This window comes from Heterodontus francisci, chromosome 18 (assembly GCF_036365525.1).
Source record: "Heterodontus francisci isolate sHetFra1 chromosome 18, sHetFra1.hap1, whole genome shotgun sequence".
In the NCBI taxonomy this organism is placed as follows: domain Eukaryota; kingdom Metazoa; phylum Chordata; class Chondrichthyes; order Heterodontiformes; family Heterodontidae; genus Heterodontus; species Heterodontus francisci.
The window spans coordinates 36,252,460-36,271,060 of record NC_090388.1 but is presented as its reverse complement, the minus strand read 5'-3'; the positions used below and the strand labels follow the sequence as shown (position 1 = coordinate 36,271,060).

Genomic DNA, 18,601 nt, shown 5'->3' with positions numbered 1-18,601 from the left:
GCCCTATCACAGGTGTTCCCTTTTGTTTCTCCACTCCCTGCCTCTGTATATGCTTAAAACCAGTTACATCTATAACATTTTCCAGCTCTGATGAAAGGTTACCGAGCTGAAGTGTTAAATCAGGCTATAACTGCAGAGACAGAAAGAGTTGAGTATTTCCAGCATAAGCAAGACACTTTTGGTTGACCTATAACAATAACCTTTGAATACAGTAAATCATCCCATAAAATCTTAAACAAATTAAAAATAAGTTTAGGAGGTACTTTGAACATAAAATACCCTTGATGCATTATATGTATTGGAAGACGTGTTTATTTTTATTTGGAGATAGTTGTAGTCGTGATTGTCCTTTTCCATGGAAATAAACTGTTTTGCGTCTCCATTATTGAGCTGAAGTGGAAATGCTGTGGATAAATGTCCTTTTGCAACGCAGTTACCAAAGATACAGTACAATGGATATTTGATGGAAGAGTTACAATACCAAGCAGAAGAAATGATGATTCCTGGTAATATATGGGAGAACAAGGAAGTTTACATTCAGAGAATAGAACCTCAATCAACGTTGGGACATTGAATCAAGTGGATTGCATAGGATCTGCTATTTACAATCCTTCCTTCGTCTTGTCTTCATTTTTACCCTTGAATTTCACATTTTCACAGTTAACCTGCTTTTTCTATTGTTTAGTGTTCTTAAATGAGGTTATGCCAAAGTGAAACTCAGCCATGGTTCAATTTTGGGGAATGTGAGGCTTTAGATGGAAAAGATATTCTCACCATGTTAGTGCTTAGTATATGTTTGGGAGGAAATGCAGTACTTCATGCTGTAATATGATGCAAGAAAACATGTACAAAACTATTTGTTTTGCACATTGTAAAAATTTTAATAATGTAATTTTTGAAACCATGGAAGCACTCCTTAAGGGGAGACCATAGCTTTCCACAAGTCGTCCAAAACCTTTGTTAGGATCTAACTCAAAACTGAAAGGTGTGAAATGGAATGGTGGACTCCATTGCTAAACGTAGTACAGTCATTCAAATAGGCTGGGCTAAGATGCTCCATAATCCCTCCCTTGCCTTAAGCAAGGGGAGAAAAGTTACATAGTGAAACAGAAAATGCTGGTAACACCCAACAGAACAGGTAGCATCCATAGAGAGAGAAACATAGTTAATAGGCTGAATTTTCCTATGGGCATCAGGACCATTTGTGGGTCTTGAAACTGCACATGGCCTCAATGTACCTGCCAGAACAACTTTACATGAAGCAGCCTCCTAATTGGCTGTTGGCTTGTTCAACATCCAATTAAGGACAGCGTACAGGATTGCGATGCGGGATGCCCAATGAGACAGCCTGCAGCATTGGATTGCCAGCAGCCCCACTGGGAGAGATGACACTGCTGAAGGAGGTAAGTGAGTGCGAGGGTGCTTCAAAATGGAGGTTCTCTTAAATGTCCGTGGAAAAGTTTTTAAAAAGGCCATTGGTGAAGGGCTTCCACAGGAACGATTGTGGCCATTTCAGCCTTGCAGCTCCATCATTGGGTGTTTGCGAGGAGGCTCCGATGGCCTCCAACCTGCATTCAGGAGGCAAACTCCAAGCAGTTTCCAGGCTCCAGACTCAGCGGGGGTGTCCTGACGCCAGGAAAGTTCCGTTGGTGTGGGATAATGGCCCTATATTGGGGCTTCAGTTGGAACCCCGCATTAGTGGAGAGAGCTGCTGATTCCCCTGACCGCCTGCCCCTGGGAAAGTCAGCTGGAGACATGACAGTGGACAGCTGTCTTGACGGGAACAATAGAAGATCTGTGACAGGGTGTAAGGCAGGAGAGATTAAATGAGAAAAGTGATGATGGTGTAAGGCAAAGGGAGATGGTAAGGGGATAAGTAAAAAAACAAAAGATGGGTCTAGAGGAGGTGTAAATGGGAAAAGTAGAATCATCACCAACAGCTGCTGTCTAAAAGCAAAAGGGGCAGACATTATGATCTGAAATTATTGAACTCTATGTTGAGTCCAGAAAGTTGTAAAATGCTTAGAGTGGGTAAGGGGCGGAGAATTAAAATGACAGGCGACTGGAAGCTCGGGGCCATGCTTGCGGACTGAATGGAGCTGCTCTGCAACGTGGTCACCCAATCTTTGTTCGGTCTATCCAATGAAGGGGAAATTGTTGCGCGAGCAGAGAGTACACTATACTGAATTGTAAGTACAAGTGAACCACTGCTTCACCCGGACCTTGGATGATGAGAACAGGTGGGGAAAGGGAAGTTGTTGCATCTCCTACACTTGCGTGGGAAGGTGCTGTGGGAAGGGGAGAGGGTTGGGCTTTGGGATTGATTGAAGAGTGGACCAGGGTGTCATAGAGAGAATGGTCCTTTTGAAATGCTAAAAGGGAAGGGGATGGGAAGATGTGTTTAATGGTGGCAGATGATCCGTTGAATGTGGAGGATGGTGGGGTGGAAGATGAGGATAAGAAGAATTTGACCATGGTTCTGGGAGGGAGGGAAAGGGGTGAGAACAGAAGTGCAGGTAATGGAATGGATGCAATGAGACCCTGTCAACCATGATGATGGGGTGGGGGAGGGAAATGCTTGATTTAGGAAAAAGGAAGGTGGCACCATCAGAGCAGATGGAAAAACTGAGAATGGAATAGAGTCCTTACAGGAAGTGGGGCATTAGGAAGTGCAGTCAAAATAGCTAAGGGGATCAGTGAGCTTGCGATGGATATTGATCGATAGCATATCCCCAGAAATGGTAACAGAGAAGTTGAAGAATGGAAGAGTCAGAGATAGATCATGTGAAGACAAAGGAAGGATGGAAGAGAAGAGAATTATAGCATTGGACATTTCTGGGTTACATTCTCTGGAAGTAATAAAATATCCTTTTCAAAACTGGTCAAATATCCATGGAATAAAAGGGCAAGTGGCAACATGGATACAAAGTTAATTGAGTGACAGGAAACAGAGTATCGGTGAATGGTTGTTTTTCAGACTGGAGGAAGGCATGCAGTTGAGTTCTCCAGGGTTCAGTACTAGGACCACTGCTTCTCTTGGTATGTATTAGTGACCCAGACATGAGTGTGCAGGGCACAATTTCAAAATTTGCAGATGTCAAAAAACTTGCAAGTATTTTTTAACTGTGAGGAGGATAGTGATGGGCGGCACAGTGGTTAGCACCGCAGCCTCACAGCTCCAGGGACCCAGGTTCGATTCTGGGTACTGCCTGTGCGGAGTTTGCAAGTTCTCCCTGTGTCTGCGTGGGTTTCCTCTGGGTGCTCCGGTTTCCTCCCACATGCCAAAGACTTGCAGGTTGATAGGTTAATTGGCCATTATAAATTGCCCCTAGTATAGGTAGGTGGTAGGGAAATATATAGGGACAGGTGGGGATGTGACAGAATATGGGATTAGTGTAGGATTAGTATAAATGGGTGGTTAATGGTCGGCACAGACTCGGTGGGCCGAAGGGCCTGTTTCAGTGCTGTATCTCTAAAACTAAAAACTAAGATTACAAGGGGACACAGACAGGCTGGTGGAATGGATGCAGGAACAAAGAGATCTGAGGGTGTATGTGCACAAATCATTGAAGGTGGCAGGGCAGGTTGTGAAAATGGTTAAAAAGACACATAAGATCCTGGGCTTTATAAACAGAGGTATCAGGTACAAAAGCAAGGAAGTTATGGGTGAACCTTTATAAAACACTGGTTTGGCCTCAACTGGAGAACTGTGTAAAATTCTGGGCACAACACTTTAGGAAAGATGTGACGGCTTTAGAGTGGGTGCAGAAAAGATTTATTAGAATGGTTCCATGTATGAGGGACTTCAGTTCCATGGATAGATTGGAAAAGCTGGAGTTGTTCTTCTTAGAGAAGAGAAGGTTGAGAGGAGATTTGATAGAGGTGTTCAAAATCATGAGGGGTCTAGGCAGAGTAGATAGAGAGAAACTATTCCCATTGGCGGAGAGAACCAAAGTACACTGATTTAGGTGATTGGCAGAAGAACCAAAGGCGACATGAGGAAAAGATTTTTTTACACAGCGAGTGGTTAGGATCTGGAATGCACTGCCTGAGAGTATGATGGAAGCAGATACAATCGAGACTTTCAAAAGGAAATTGGATAAGAACCCGAAGAGGAAAAAAATTGCAGGGTTTTGGGGAAAAGGCGGGAGAGAGGGACAAGTTGAGTTGCTTTAGCAGAGGGCCACCACATACACGAAGGGCCAAATGGCCTCCTCCTGTGCTGTAACCATTCTCTGCTTGGTTTTATGGGAGTCAAATAACCCTCAAGAGTTCAGCGTTTGGCCCTACTCATTATCTGCTATATCTCTGATTAGAATTAGGGTGTCTGATGTGGCAGTGACATGAGCTTAAAAAACACCAATGAAATTCTAACCGCATGGCTTGTTGTGCAATGAATACGGTATATGCTTGTGTAAAAGTCAATCTCGTGTAAAAGTCGACCCATGACCTTAGGCCAAAAAATCTTGAATTTTTCCTATATCTCTCGTAAAAGTCGGCCTTAACTTGCAGAGCATTCTAATCACACACTAGTATAAATGCCCAGCTAGAAGCCCCACCTTTTTCAATATGGTGGCAAAGAACAACAACAAATACACAGCGCAGTTCATTGCATGTGCAGAAAAGGCAAATAATTGTGCAGCAGCATTAGAATTCAAAGTATCAGACAAGAATGGCAAGAGACTGGAGAAAACATTCCACACAGCTCATGCAAGATGTCAAAGAATAAAAGTGCCAGTGAACATAATTTCCCGTGCATCCACTCGACTCTACTCCCTGTCTCCATGGTGTCTATTATTTTGTTAATGAAGTTCGAAAATATGACTCGTGTAAAAGTTGATGCCCCAAATTTTAGCCTCACAAATTGGTCTCAACAATTGGACTTTTGTGTGAGTATATGCAGTAATACAATCTTTTGCCTATTGCTAGTCCATATACTGCAATAAAAGCTAAAAAAATGCAGTATCTAGCCGCTGCAAGAAACCTCAAACACAAAAAAATCAAGGCCGATGATATTTGAACATTTGTGACTATTTATTTATATCACTATTAACAGTGAAATAACGTTTTATGTTCTATAACCAAGCTTTTCAAATGTAAATCAAATTATTTTCTAACAAAAATATCTTTGATGGCCAAGATAAAAACTTCAACTGGACCTGAATCTGATTTCCTTTTTACAATGGAAGCAATCCTTCAGAAAGTTCTTATGTAATGCAATCTTACATAACTGGGAAAGAAAAACAATCATGTTTATATTTTAGACTGAATAGTTCCCAATATTAAGAAAAAAGCTGAATTAGGCACTGGCATTTTTTATAACCTAATGCACATTTACTAACATTATGCATCAAATTTGGTATGCCTGCCTCAAGTATTTATTGACTGTATGCCAAAATATCAGATTAAAGGCCCATTATTTCTATTACACCACTGCTTTTCAAACTCAGTCCTCAGATACTAGGATGTCTGCATGGTGACCAGAAATCTGTCAGACTATCAGACTTACTGTTGAATTACTAGTACATAATTTTTGTTGCTATATTCTACAAAAAAAGCATTTTCTGAATGATAACATGAATAGCTGACATTGATTTTTATTTGGAAGTTAGGACACTCAGGAGTGTCTCAATACTTGCAGGGGGCTCACACAGGAAAAGTTTGAAAACGTCTGACGCAAGAAAACTTGTGTGTGCTCAGCAGGCGTTTTATGCAAGAATAATCTGGTAATCAGACTTATAGCAATATTCACAACCATATTTTCATCCAATAGATGCTACAGCAATAATTATTGAAGTGTTTTTTAAACCTGTACCATTGTACTTAACTTAAACCAAAAATTCACATACAATGTATTGTTGAGCGAACCAGAGCAAAATGCCTTTTAAATAAATAAAAACCAAGAGTCAATAATAAAACTTCAATTTCCAGCTAATTTCTCAAAACACGTAGTTTTATGAGGAAAAAAATAAATCCAGTTCCGAATAGGCCAATTGCTACCATCTTTAGGAATTGATAGTGATGAAAGTAACTTTGCGATGGTGGTATGCGACTGGGAGCTCGCTCTTGGTTATTCTGCAACTAAAATGGAAAAATGTGATCACGTGGTGTTTTTGAAACAATCGATCGCAACACTTTTTGAAAATCCTGAATTCTAAGTTAAAATCAAATCAGCACGAGTTATTGGATGTAGATCAATCTACAAAGTTTTTCATATTGAATTAATTTCATGAATGTAACTGCTGTATCATAAATATGTTCCAGATAGTCATTTGCTGATCCATATAAAGTGCAGTGAAAATAAATGAAATAGAATCCTGTGACTTTAAAACTTGGTAGTTAATTGTAATACATCATATGTACATTAACAGGTGATTATTCAAATCAATGCCATCTGTAAAAGAAATGTAAAGCTATGGTCCAGCGCCCTGCCACACACTAAGAATCTCACCATCATTTAGAGATTAAAATAATTTACATTTACTATCTTATGTTTGTTTAGTGGGGAGATTATCTACTTAACTACAAGGCTAAAAAATAAGTGTTAAAAAAATAAATCTAACTTAGAAGCTTCCCCACAGTCAATATCACATCAAAATTTCAGGATTAATGAAACAAAATCATATCAGGAACCAGTCAAGTGAACCTTCGCAGTACTGCCTCCAATGCCGGTATATCCTTGCTTAAATATAGAGACCAAAACTGTGCACAGTGCTCCAGGTGTGGTCTCGCCAAGCCCTACATAATTTTAGCAAGACTTCCTTATTCTATACTCCAATCTCCTTGCACTAAAGGCCAATATGCCCATTTGCATTCCTAATTGTTTGCAGTACCTGCATGCTGACTTTTGTGTTCCTTGTACGAGTACACCCAAATCTCTGAACATCAACATTTAGAAGTTTCACATCTTTTGAAAAAATATTCTGCTTTTCTATTCTTACTACCAAAGTGAATAACCTCACATTTTCCCACATTATACTTCAACTGCCATCTTGCTGCTCACTCACTTATCCTGTCTATATCTCTTTGTAACCTCTTTGTGTTCTCCTCACAGCTTACATTCCCATCTAGCTTTATATGGTCAGCAAACTTGGATACATTACTCTCAGTCTCTTTGTCTAAGTCATTAATATGAATTGGAAATAGATAAGGCCCCAGCACTGATCCTTGTGGAACTCCATTAGTTACATACTAACATACAAATTAGGAGCAGGTGTAGGCCACTCGGCCCTTTGAGCCTGCTCCGCCATTCAATATGTTCATGGCTGAACTGATTACTCCAAATTTCCACCTATCCCCGATAGCCTTTCAGCCCCTTGCTTATCAAGAATCTATCTACCTCTGCCTTATAAATATTCAAAGACACTGCTGCCACCGCTTTTTGAGGAAGAGAATTCCAAAGACTCACGATCCTCAGAGAAATAATTTCTTCTCATCTGTCTTAAATGGGCGACCCCTTATTTTTAAACAGTGACCCCAAGTTTATTTTTTATTTATTTAGAGATACAGCACTGAAACAGGCCCTTCAGCCCACCGTGTCTGTGCTGACCAACAACCACCCATTTATACTAACCCTACAGTTCAAGTCCTCTGAAGAAGGAATTTTCCTCCACACAAGATCAGGGGGCAGGTTGTTCAACCTTGCCCGTCTAAGAGCGAAGTCCAAAGTACGGAAAGTCCTCATCAGGGAACACCTCTTTGCTGACGATGCTGCTTTAACATCTCACACTGAAGAGTGCCTGCAGAGTCTCATCGACAGGTTTGCGGCTGCCTGCAATGAATTTGGCCTAACCATCAGCCTCAAGAAAACAAACATCATGGGGCAGGATGTCAGAAATGCTCCATCCATCAATATTGGCGACCACGCTCTGGAAGTGGTTCAAGAGTTCACCTACCTAGGCTCAACTATCACCAGTAACCTGTCTCTAGATGCAGAAATCAACAAGCGCATGGGAAAGGCTTCCACTGCTATGTCCAGACTGGCCAAGAGAGTGTGGGAAAATGGCGCACTGACACGGAACACAAAAGTCCGAGTGTATCAGGCCTGTGTCCTCAGTACCTTGCTCTATGGCAGCGAGGCCTGGACAACGTATGTCAGCCAAGAGCGACGTCTCAATTCATTCCATCTTCGCTGCCTCCGGAGAATACTTGGCATCAGGTGGCAAGACCGTATCTCCAACACAGAAGTCCTCGAGGCGGCCAACATCCCCAGCTTGTACACACTACTGAGTCAGTGGCGCTTGAGATGGCTTGGCCATGTGAGCCGCATGGAAGATGGCAGGATCCCCAAAGACACATTGTACAGCGAGCCCGCCACTGGTATCAGACCCACCGGCTGTCCATGTCTCCGCTATAAAGATGTCTGCAAACGCGACATTGATCACAAGTCGTGGGAGTCAGTTGCCAGCGTTCGCCAGAGCTGGCAGGCAGCCATAAAGACGGGGCTAAAATGTGGCGAGTCGAAGAGACTTAGTAGTTGGCAGGAAAAAAGACAGAGGCGCAAGGGGAGAGCCAACTGTGCAACAGCCCCGACAAACAAATTTCTCTGCAGCACCTGTGGAAAAGCCTGTCACTCTAGAATTGGCCTTTATAGCCACTCCAGGCGCTGCTTCACAAACCACTGACCACCTCCAGGCGCGTATCCATTGTCTCTCGAGATAAGGAGGCCCAAAAGAAAAGAAACATTAATCCCATATTCCCTACCACCGACCTACACTAGGGGCAATTTACAATGGCCAATTTACCTATCAACCTGCAGGTCTTTGGCTGTGGGAGGGAACCGGACCACCCGGCGAAAACCCACGCGGTCACAGGGAGAACTTGCAAACTCCGCACAGGCAGTACACAGAATCGAACCCGGGTCCCTGGAGCTGTGAGGCTGCGGTGCTAACCACTGCGCTACTGTGCCGCTCAAAGTTCTAGATTCTCCCACATCCACCCTGTCAAGATCCCTCAGGATCTTAAATGTTTCAATCAAGTTGCATCTTACTCTTCTAAATTCCAGCAGATACAAACCTAGCCTGTCCAATCTTTCCTCGTAAGACAGCCCGCCCATTCCAGGTATCAGTCTAGTAAACCTTCTCTGAACCGCCTCCAATGCATTTACATCTTTCCTTAAATAAGGAGACCAATACTGTACACAGTACTCCAGATGTGGTCTCACCAATGCCCTGTATAGTTGAAGCATAACCTCCTTACTTTTGTATTCAATTCCCCTTGCGATAAAAGATAATATTCTATTAGCTTTCCTAATTATGTGCTGTACCTGCATACTAACCTTTTGCGATTCATACACTCGGACACCCAGATCCCTTTGCATTTCAGGGCTTTGCAATCTCTCACCATTTAGATAATATGCTTCTTTTTTATTCTTCCTGCCAAAGTGGACAATTTCCCACTTTCCAATATTATACTCTATTTGCCAGGTTTTTGCCTAATCACCGAACCTATCTATATCCCTTTGTAGCCCCCTTATGTCTTCACAAGTTACGTTCCTACCTATCTTTGTATCATCAGCAAGTTTAGCAATCATACCTTCGGTCCCTTCATCCAAGTCATTTATATAACTTGTAAAAAGTTGAGGCCCCAGCACAGATCCCTGTGGCACACCATTCGTTACATCTGGCCAACCAGAAAATGACCCATCTATGCCTACTGTTTCCTATTGGCTAGCCAATCTTCTACCCATGCCAACATGTTACCCCCTACACCATCAGCTTTTATTTTCTGCAATAACTGTTGATTATCAAATGCCTTCTGGAAATTTAAGTACAATACATCCACCGGTTCCCCTTCATCCACAGCACATGTAACTTCCTCAAAGAACTCTAATAAACTGGTTAAACATGATTTCCCTTTCACAAAACCATGGTGACTCTGCCTGATTACTTTGAATTTTTTTTGAAGTGCCCTGTTATAACGTCTTTAATAATAGCTTCCATCATTTTCCCTAAGACCGATGTTAAGCTAACTAGCCTGTAGTTTCCTGCTTCCTGTCTCCCTTATTTTTTGAATAAAGGAGTTACATTCGCTATTTTCCAATCTAACGGGACCTTCCCTGAATCCCTAAGACCCTAGGATGAAGTCCATCAGGGACTTGTCAGCCCGCAGCTCCAACAATTTGTTCAGTACCACTTCTCTGGTGATTGTAATTTTCTTGATTTCCTCCCTCCCTCCATTTCCTGACTTACAGCTAATACTGGGATGTTACTTGTATCCTCTATAGTGAAGACTGATGCAAAATACCTATTCACTTCATCTGCCATTTCCTTATTATCCATTATTAATTCCCCAGACTCACTTTCTATAGGACCAAGGTTCACTTTAACTCTTTTCTTTTTAAAATATCTACAGAAACTCTTACAGTCTGCCAACTTGAAAATGTCCCGTTTATCCCGACTCTCTGCTTCATGTCCATTTACCAATCCTCCATTCATGCTGATATATTAACCCCCCCGCCAACTCCATGAGCTCTTGCCTTGCGCATTAATCTTTTGTGTGGCAGCTTATCAAATGCCTTTTGGAAATTCAAGTATACTACATCTACTGGCTCCTCTTTTACTACCCGACTAGTTACATCCTCAAAAAGCTCTAAAAAAAATTTGTCAAACACTATTTCCTTTCCTAAAACCATGTCGACTTTGTCTGATCATACCTTGATTTTCCAAGTGCATTGTTAAGACTTCCTTAATAACAGATTCCAGCATTTTCCCGATGACTGATGTCAGGCTAATTGGCTGGCAGTTTCCTGTTTTCTCTCCCTTTTTTTTTAATCGAGGTGCTACATTTGCTAACTTCCAATCTGCTGGGACCGCTCTAAAATCTACGTGATTTTGGAAAATCATAACCAGTGTAATCCACTATCTCTGCAGCTACCTCTTTTAGAACCCTACAATGTGGCCCATCAGATCCTGGGATTTGTCAGCTGTTAGTCCCTCATGTTTCTCCAATACCTTTTCTCTGCTGATATTAATTACCTTAAGTTCCTTATTCTTATTAGCCTCTAGGTTATACTCTATATTTTTGGCATGTAATTTGTGTCTTCTACTTTGAAGACAGACACAAAATATTTGTTCAACGTCTCTGCCATTTCCTTATTCCCTATGATAATTTCTCCTGTCTCTGTTTCTAAGGGACCAACATTTACTTTAGCTAATATCCTTTTTATATACTTTTAAAAGCTCTTACAATCTGTTTCTACATTCCTGGCTGGTTTACTCTCATTCTACTTTTTCCCTTATCAACATGTTGGTCACCCTTTGCTGGTTTCTAAAATTCTACTAATCCTCAAGCTTAGTACTATTCTTTGCAACATTATAGACCTCTTCTTTTAATCTAAGGCTTCTTCTTTTTATTGAATACTATCCTTAACTTCCCTAGTAAGTCACAGATGGATCTTGCTCGCTGAGTTTTTGTCTTTTAATGGAATGTATTTTTGTTCAACACTGAATAGTTTTTAAAAAATGTTTTCCATTGTTTATTTGTCACCATACCTGTCAGTCTATTTATCCAATCAACCGTAGCCGGCTCTCATCTCATATCTATGTAATTGGCTATGTTTAAGTTTTAAAGATTCTTGTTTGGGACTGGAGTATGTCACTCTCAAATTTAATATGGAATTCAATTGCATTATGATCATTTTTTCCAGAGGATTGTTTACTGAGATTACTAATTAAACCTGCCTCATTGCAAGTTGGTTCCACAACATATTGTTCCAATTAACTGTTGTGAAAGCATGCTACAAACTCAGCTTCCAGACTACCTTCGACAATTTGATTTGTCTAGTCTATAACAACAATAAAGGCCCCTGCGATTATTACATTTCCTTCGTTACGAGCTCAATTATTTCTTGCTTAATGCTCTGTCCAACAGTATAACTATTAGGGGGCCGAAAAACTACTCTCACCAACATTTTCTGATCCTTGGTATTCCCGATCTCCACCCATACTTATTCTACTTCCTGATCTTCTGAGCCAAGATCTTTTCTCACTATGTCCTTATGTTATCCTGTCAAGGCTACCCCTCCTCCTTTTCCATTCTGCCTGTCTTTTCAAAATGCTGTGTACCCTCTGTTACGAGCAAGGCAGGGGTAATGCACTGGTAATTCAGACCTACTACTCCACAGGTCACAGCATATCAAGGAAGTTTTGCACCTACCAAAGAATAGCCAAATTAGACACTCTATTTGTCCTCCAGAATAAAACTCACCAAACCAGGTTTCTTTAAAAACATTACCTATTTATTAGAAAAGATTTTTAAAAACTCCTTATTCTTCCTAGCCCTCATGCGCACACACACATACATATGTGGGGCCATGAGGTTACAGATTGTGGTGGATTACTAATCTGCTGCTAATGGTTCACAGCGCCTCATGGATGACCAGTTATGAGCTACTAGACTGTTCTGAATCTATCCAATTTTGCAAGGTGGCAATGCCACACAACAGAATGGAGGCAGTTCTCAGTGTGAAGAGGAGACTTCATCTCCACAAAGACTGTGTGGTGATCACTGCTCCCAATACTATCTTGAACAGATGCATCTGGTACAGGTAGAGTGGCGACGACGAGGTCAAGTAGGTTTTTTCTCCTGACACAGGCCCAGTCTGGCAGCTATGTCCTTCAGAGCTTGATTAGTGTTGTTACCGATCCACTCTTGGTGATGGACAGTGAAGTCCCCCACCTAGAGTACATTCCATACCCTTTTTTCCTTCAGTGCTTCTTCCAGGTAGTGTTCAACATGGAACAGTACTGATTCATCAACTGAGGGAGGGTGGTAGGTGATAATCAGCAGGAGGGTTCCTTGCCTGTGTTTGACCTGATGCCATGAGACTACATGGGGTCCAGAGTCAATGTTGAGAATTCCCAGGGTCACTCCCTCCTGACTGAATACCACTGTTCCGGCACCTCTGGTGGGTCTGTCCTGCCAGTGGGACAGGACATACACAAGGATGATGATGGAGGATTCTGGGATGTTGGCTGAAAGGTATGATTCTGAGAGTATGACTATGTCAGGCTGTTGCTTGAATAGTGTGTGGGACAGCTCTCAATTCTGGCATGTCCCCAGATGCTAATGAAGAGGACGGTGCATGGTCAACTGGACAGGGTGTATATTTCTCATGTCCAAATGTGATGTCTAGGTCAATGCAGGGTGGTCCGTTCGTTTTCTTTTATTATAGTTTTTCCACAGTGGTTTGATACAACTAAGTGGCTTTTCAGTTAAGAGTAAATCACATTGCAGTGGATCAGGAGTCACATGGAGGCCAGTCTGAATAAGAATGGCAGATTTCCTTTCCTAAAGGACATTAATGAACCAGATGGGTTTTAGGACAATCTGGTAGTTTCAAGGTCACCATTACTGATACTAGCTTTTTATTCCAGAATTTAAAGTCCCCAGCTGCTGTGCTTGGATCTAAACTCATGTTTCCAGGTGTCTTTAATGCATCGGTGCAGACTCGATGGGCCGAAGGGCCTCTTCTGCACTGTATTATTCTGTGATTAGTCTGAATTACTAATGCCTAAAAATGAGGTGCCAACCTGGTGAAGCTGCAATACAGGACTACATGCATGCTAAACAGCAGAAGCAGCATGCGACAGAGCTAAGTAATCCCACAACCAACGGGTCAGATCAAAGGTCTGAATTCTTGCCACATCCAGTCACTGTGGTGGACAATTAAACAACTAACCGGAGAAGGAGGCTCCACAAACATCCCCATCCTCAATGATGGAGGAGCCCAGCAGGTCAGTGCAAAAGAAAAGGCTGAAGCATTTGCAACATCTTCAGCCAGAAGTGCCAAGTGGATGATCCATTTTGGCCACGACCTGAGGTCTCCAACATCATAGATGCCAGTCTTCATCCAATTCGATTCACTCCATGTGATATCTAGAAACATATGAAGGCACTGGAAACAGCAAAAGCCATGGGCCCTGACAACATCCTGGCAGTAGTACTGAAGACTTGTGTTCTAGAACTAGCCGCACCCCTAGCCAAGCTGTTCCAGTACAGCTACAGCAATGGCATTTACTTGACAATGTAAAAAATTGTCCAGGTATGTCCTGTCCATAAAAAGGACAAATTCAATCCAGCCAATTACCACTCCATCACCAGCCAAGTGATGGAAGGTGTCGTCGACAGTGCTATCAAGCAGCACTTAGAGCAATAACACGCTCACCAATGCTCAATTTGGTTCCGCCAGTGCCATTCGACTCCGGATCTCATTACAGCCTTGGTCAAAATATGGATAAAAGAGATGAATTCAAGAGGTGAGGTGAGAGTGAGGGCCCTTGACATCAAGGCAGCATTTGACCAAGTGTGGCAGCAAGGAGCCCTAGGCAAAGTTAAGCCAATGGGTGTTGGAGCAAAACTCACCATGGTTGGAGTCATAACTAGCACAAAGAAAGATGTTTGTAGTTATTAAATACCAATTATCTAAGCCCCAAGAGATTACTGCAGCAGTTCCTCAGGGTAGTGTCCTAGGTTCAACCATCTTCAGTTGCTCATCAATGACCTTCCCTCCATCATAAAGTCAGAAGTGGGATTGTTTGCTGATGATTGTACAGTGTTCAATACCATTCGCAACTTCTCAGATACTGAACAGTCCGTGTCCATATGCAGCAAGACCAGGATAACATTCAGGTTTGGGCTGATAGTAGTAAGTAACATTCGCGCCACACAAGTGCCAGGCAATGACCATCTCCAACAAGAAAGAATCTAACCATCGCCCCTTGACATTCAACAGCATAATCATTGTTGAATCCCCCACCATCAATATCCTGGGGGTTACCATTGACCAGAAACTGAACTGGAGTAGCCATATAAATACAGTGGCTATAAGAGCAGGTCAGAGGCTAGGAATCCTGCAGTGAGTAAGTCACCTCCTGACTCCCAAGAGCCTTTCCACCATCTAGAAGGCACAAGTTAGGAGTGTGATGGAATATTCTCCATTTGCCTGGAAAGGTGCAGCTCCAACAACACTCAAGAAGCTCGACACCATCCAGGACAAAGCAGCCCGCTTGACTGGCACCTCATCCACCACCTTCAACATTTACTCCCTCGACCAGTGATACACAGTGGCAGCAGTGTGTACCATTAACAAGATGTACTTCAGCAACTTGCCAAGCCTTTTGCAACATCACCTTCCCAACCCTGACCTCTACCATCTAGAAAGACAAGGGCAATAGACGCATGGGAACATTACCTGCAAGTTCCCCTCCAAGCCACACACCATCCTGACTTGGAACTATACCGCCATTCCTTCACTGTCACTAGGTCAAAAACCTGGAACTCCCTTCCTAACACTGTGGGTGTACCTGCACCAGTTGGACTGCGGCAGTTCAAGGCGGCAGCTCACCACCATCTTCTCAAGTGCAATTAGGGACAGGAACAAATGCTGGCTTTGCCAACGATGCTCACAACCCAGGAAAGACTAAACAAAGTAACATAACCACTATGGCACCACACACCATCTCCTACAACAGTGACTATACTTCAAAGTTTCTTTATTGGCTGTAAAGCGCTTTTGGGCATCCTGAAGTCTTGAGAGATACTACATAAATGGAAGTCTTTCCCCAAGTCCTTTAAAGAATGTTGATGGATAAAAGTTTCTAATACCTATTGGAAAATGTGTCTTCACTAAATGACAAATTTTTATCTTTGTCAGCTTCCAGTACCATTTTCAGTAACAGTGCATCATATTACATTTCACCCCTAATAAGTAAGATATTCAACATAAGTTCTTTTTTGATTGTGATCAGAATTAAAAAAAAAAATCTGCATTACAAGTTTAGAGTTCTATTTTAACCACTTAAAGTCTTTAGAAGTTAGGTTTTCAGGCAACCTCTGCACTGCTTTCATAAATACAAGTGATAACTAGACATACACGTATCTCTACTGTCTTCAATCTGACTCTTTAATTTCACTACTTTATGTGGGATAATCCAGGATAATTACTGACTGATCTTTGTTTTATAGTTAAAAGCTAGTAGCGGTTATGGCAAAAAAAAATCCCTTCACAATGCATTGCCCTGCACTGCTTAACCAATTTTGTTAATTAATTTTAAATAGTGGAGATGGCATTAGCAATACATGGCTGATATTTTCCATCTTGTGCAGGTGATCTGAAGCTCTACTCACTGGGGTTACTAACTTGTGCATTCTTCTAAATACTGTAACAAAAGCATAACTTTCAATTGAATGAAAACAGCTTGCATGGTTAAATCAATGTGGTTTTCAAGCAAAACAAGTAATTTATAGATTTCACAGAAAACATTTCATCGAACACTGTTTTATCAAGTATTGCTCAAGTAAGTGTAATTTTTTCAAATGGAAGATTATATATTAAAACTCTAAATACTAACTCTTTGCTGGGCTCTTCTCATTCATTATGAAATCTCCACATGGCTTCATTCACTAACAGATTCTTTGCTGACACGAATACTCCATTTGCTGAATCTCTGTAAATTTATTCCCACTCTAACAGTCAATTACTTTCAAGTGACACTTTCTGACAAGTGCCTGTCAATATGTTGTTAGTTTCCAAATGACTGATGTGGTGTTAACATACAGCCTTGACCTCTCCCACCCTCACTATCTCTGTCACCACTCAAGTGTTATCCAGGTTATATCTGTTCTACGGTCTTATACAGAGATATAGGGAACAAAAGAATTGCGCATGTTTTATTAGAATTACTAAAATCTACTAACTTAAACCTGTACAAGTGTCTGTTCATCTTCCTTTACCTTCAGCAGAAGATTTCTCAATTTCTCCACTTCTTTATCCAGATCTTGAATACATTTAATCAAATCATCACAAACCAAAGCAGATTTTTGGTCAGGGTCCAAATCGAGCACTCTCTGAAAATAGGTAGATAAATATAGATGTAAATTGAAGATACTAGTAAAAGATAACCATCGAAAAAAAAACAATTCCTTAGGTTGAAGATCAACCAATCTGATGTCACTCTAGTACATGGAAGCTTTCCTCAGAAGCATTTAAGATGAGCTATTTTGCAATAATTTCTCATGATTAGTCACTTTTTGTACTCATTTCTACAGATGAACTTGTTGCAAATTGCCAGGTGCGGCCATAATTTTTACGTAATTATTAGGATACCAGACTAATAAGAAATTAATCTCTGTACATTCTCAATTTCTTAAACCAGCCAGAAGCCTTACAGAAACACTTCCCCAGAAGGAAGGAAAAGAGCAATTTTAAGGTAAGTCACTGTAGTTTTTACATTCTACCTAGTTGCTCGGTAACTTCCTATCCTCATGTTAGAGGATGCTGTGTGGCACGAAGGAATCTAAATGTGGGAAATCAGGGTAAAAAAAGTTGAAATGGGCAGCCCAGTAGATAAAAGCACTAAGTATGGATGAATCAAGCCATACAGACCAGCAAAGTTGCTGGTATAACCTGTACTGAGTTGGTTGCAAAATGTGGGGGGGATTGTGATCTTAGGATAAGGAAGGGGAAGGAAAAAAAAGTCAGCGATTTTATTCAGTAACCCTTGATGGAAGTTCATGTGCAGATAGTGGGCAAGGATAAGACTGGGCTGAGCTGCGATGGCCTCCATGATGGACTATCCTGCTGAAATTTATAAGCTCACATGAACAAACATCACTTTGACAAGGTACCATGGGCTGATGTACATGGAACTATAAATCAGCATGATTCATTTACCATCTTCAGGAGAAGAGGGGTTAGAGCAGCAAATTGGATGAAACAAAATCCTAGTATGGTAGCAGAATAGTTGCCTTTTCAGCATTAACGTAAAATCAGTGAACACAAAGTTTGAGATGTTTCCTAAAATTAAAATATTTAAGTATTTAAAAAGTATTTCTAATTGAGAAAGTAGAGGTCAATTTTGTGAATTATCAAAATGAGTACATTTTGCAGGGATAAAGGAAAAAGCAACATTTACTCTGAAACATACCAGTTCTGCGTTGGTTGCTAATTGATTTGCCACATTCTGAACCGTTGCCATTAGGTGACTGCAGTGCTTCTTCAGCTTTATCAAAAATTTGGTAAGTTCTTCACTGCTTGAAAAAAAATTAAAACAAATTTATTACACAAGTTATCCAAAACGTAAACAATGGACAATAATTTCAGGCTGTACGACGACCAGTATTTTCAGTTAAAACTACTTCTGTGGTTAGAATAAGGTTACTGGTTTTCTGGAGATGTTGGAAATGTGTTAGGGTGCTATGCACTTGCATTTAATTAAAGCTGCAACACTGAATCTTCACCTTTGGTGGTTCTCAAAATGAGCACGGGTTCAAATATATTGCAATTTTCTCAATGTAAAATTTAATCTCCAATTCTACCCTTTAATTCTCAAATTTCATAACACTTAATTCAAGAAAATCACTCAATTCTATCCGGTTTTACATCTTTGAGCCTCCAGAATGCATTATCTATTTCAGATATAAATTATATAGGTATTGTGTAACACTAATTTCAAAAGAGCACTAATATAGAAAGGATAGGAGGAGGGGGAAAAGTATAGATCCCCACTTGTGTTATATAGATGCACCCAAAATCATCGAAAGCTGCTTTTACTCTCTAGGTAAATGATGCCAAACTGACCTGTGTGAATTGCTCTCACAC

General features: G+C 41.1%; 1 protein-coding gene across 3 annotated transcripts in view; it reads right to left on the bottom strand.

Moving 5' to 3' along the window:
- Nucleotides 1–5,138: 5,138 nt before the first annotated feature.
- asz1 (ankyrin repeat, SAM and basic leucine zipper domain containing 1) overlaps nucleotides 5,139–18,601 on the bottom strand; it is a 185,301-nt gene continuing 171,838 nt past the window's right edge. For 2 of the 3 annotated variants that reach the window (XM_068051229.1, XM_068051231.1), the window contains 3 exons: nucleotides 17,928–18,033; nucleotides 16,735–16,848; nucleotides 5,139–6,081 (listed from right to left, as the gene is read on the bottom strand). In XM_068051229.1, coding sequence (XP_067907330.1) covers nucleotides 5,932–6,081; nucleotides 16,735–16,848; nucleotides 17,928–18,033 — 370 coding nt within the window. In that variant the 3' untranslated portion in view covers nucleotides 5,139–5,931. The remainder of the gene's footprint in view (nucleotides 6,082–16,734; nucleotides 16,849–17,927; nucleotides 18,034–18,601) is intronic. The other variant, XM_068051230.1, reaches the window with a different exon arrangement.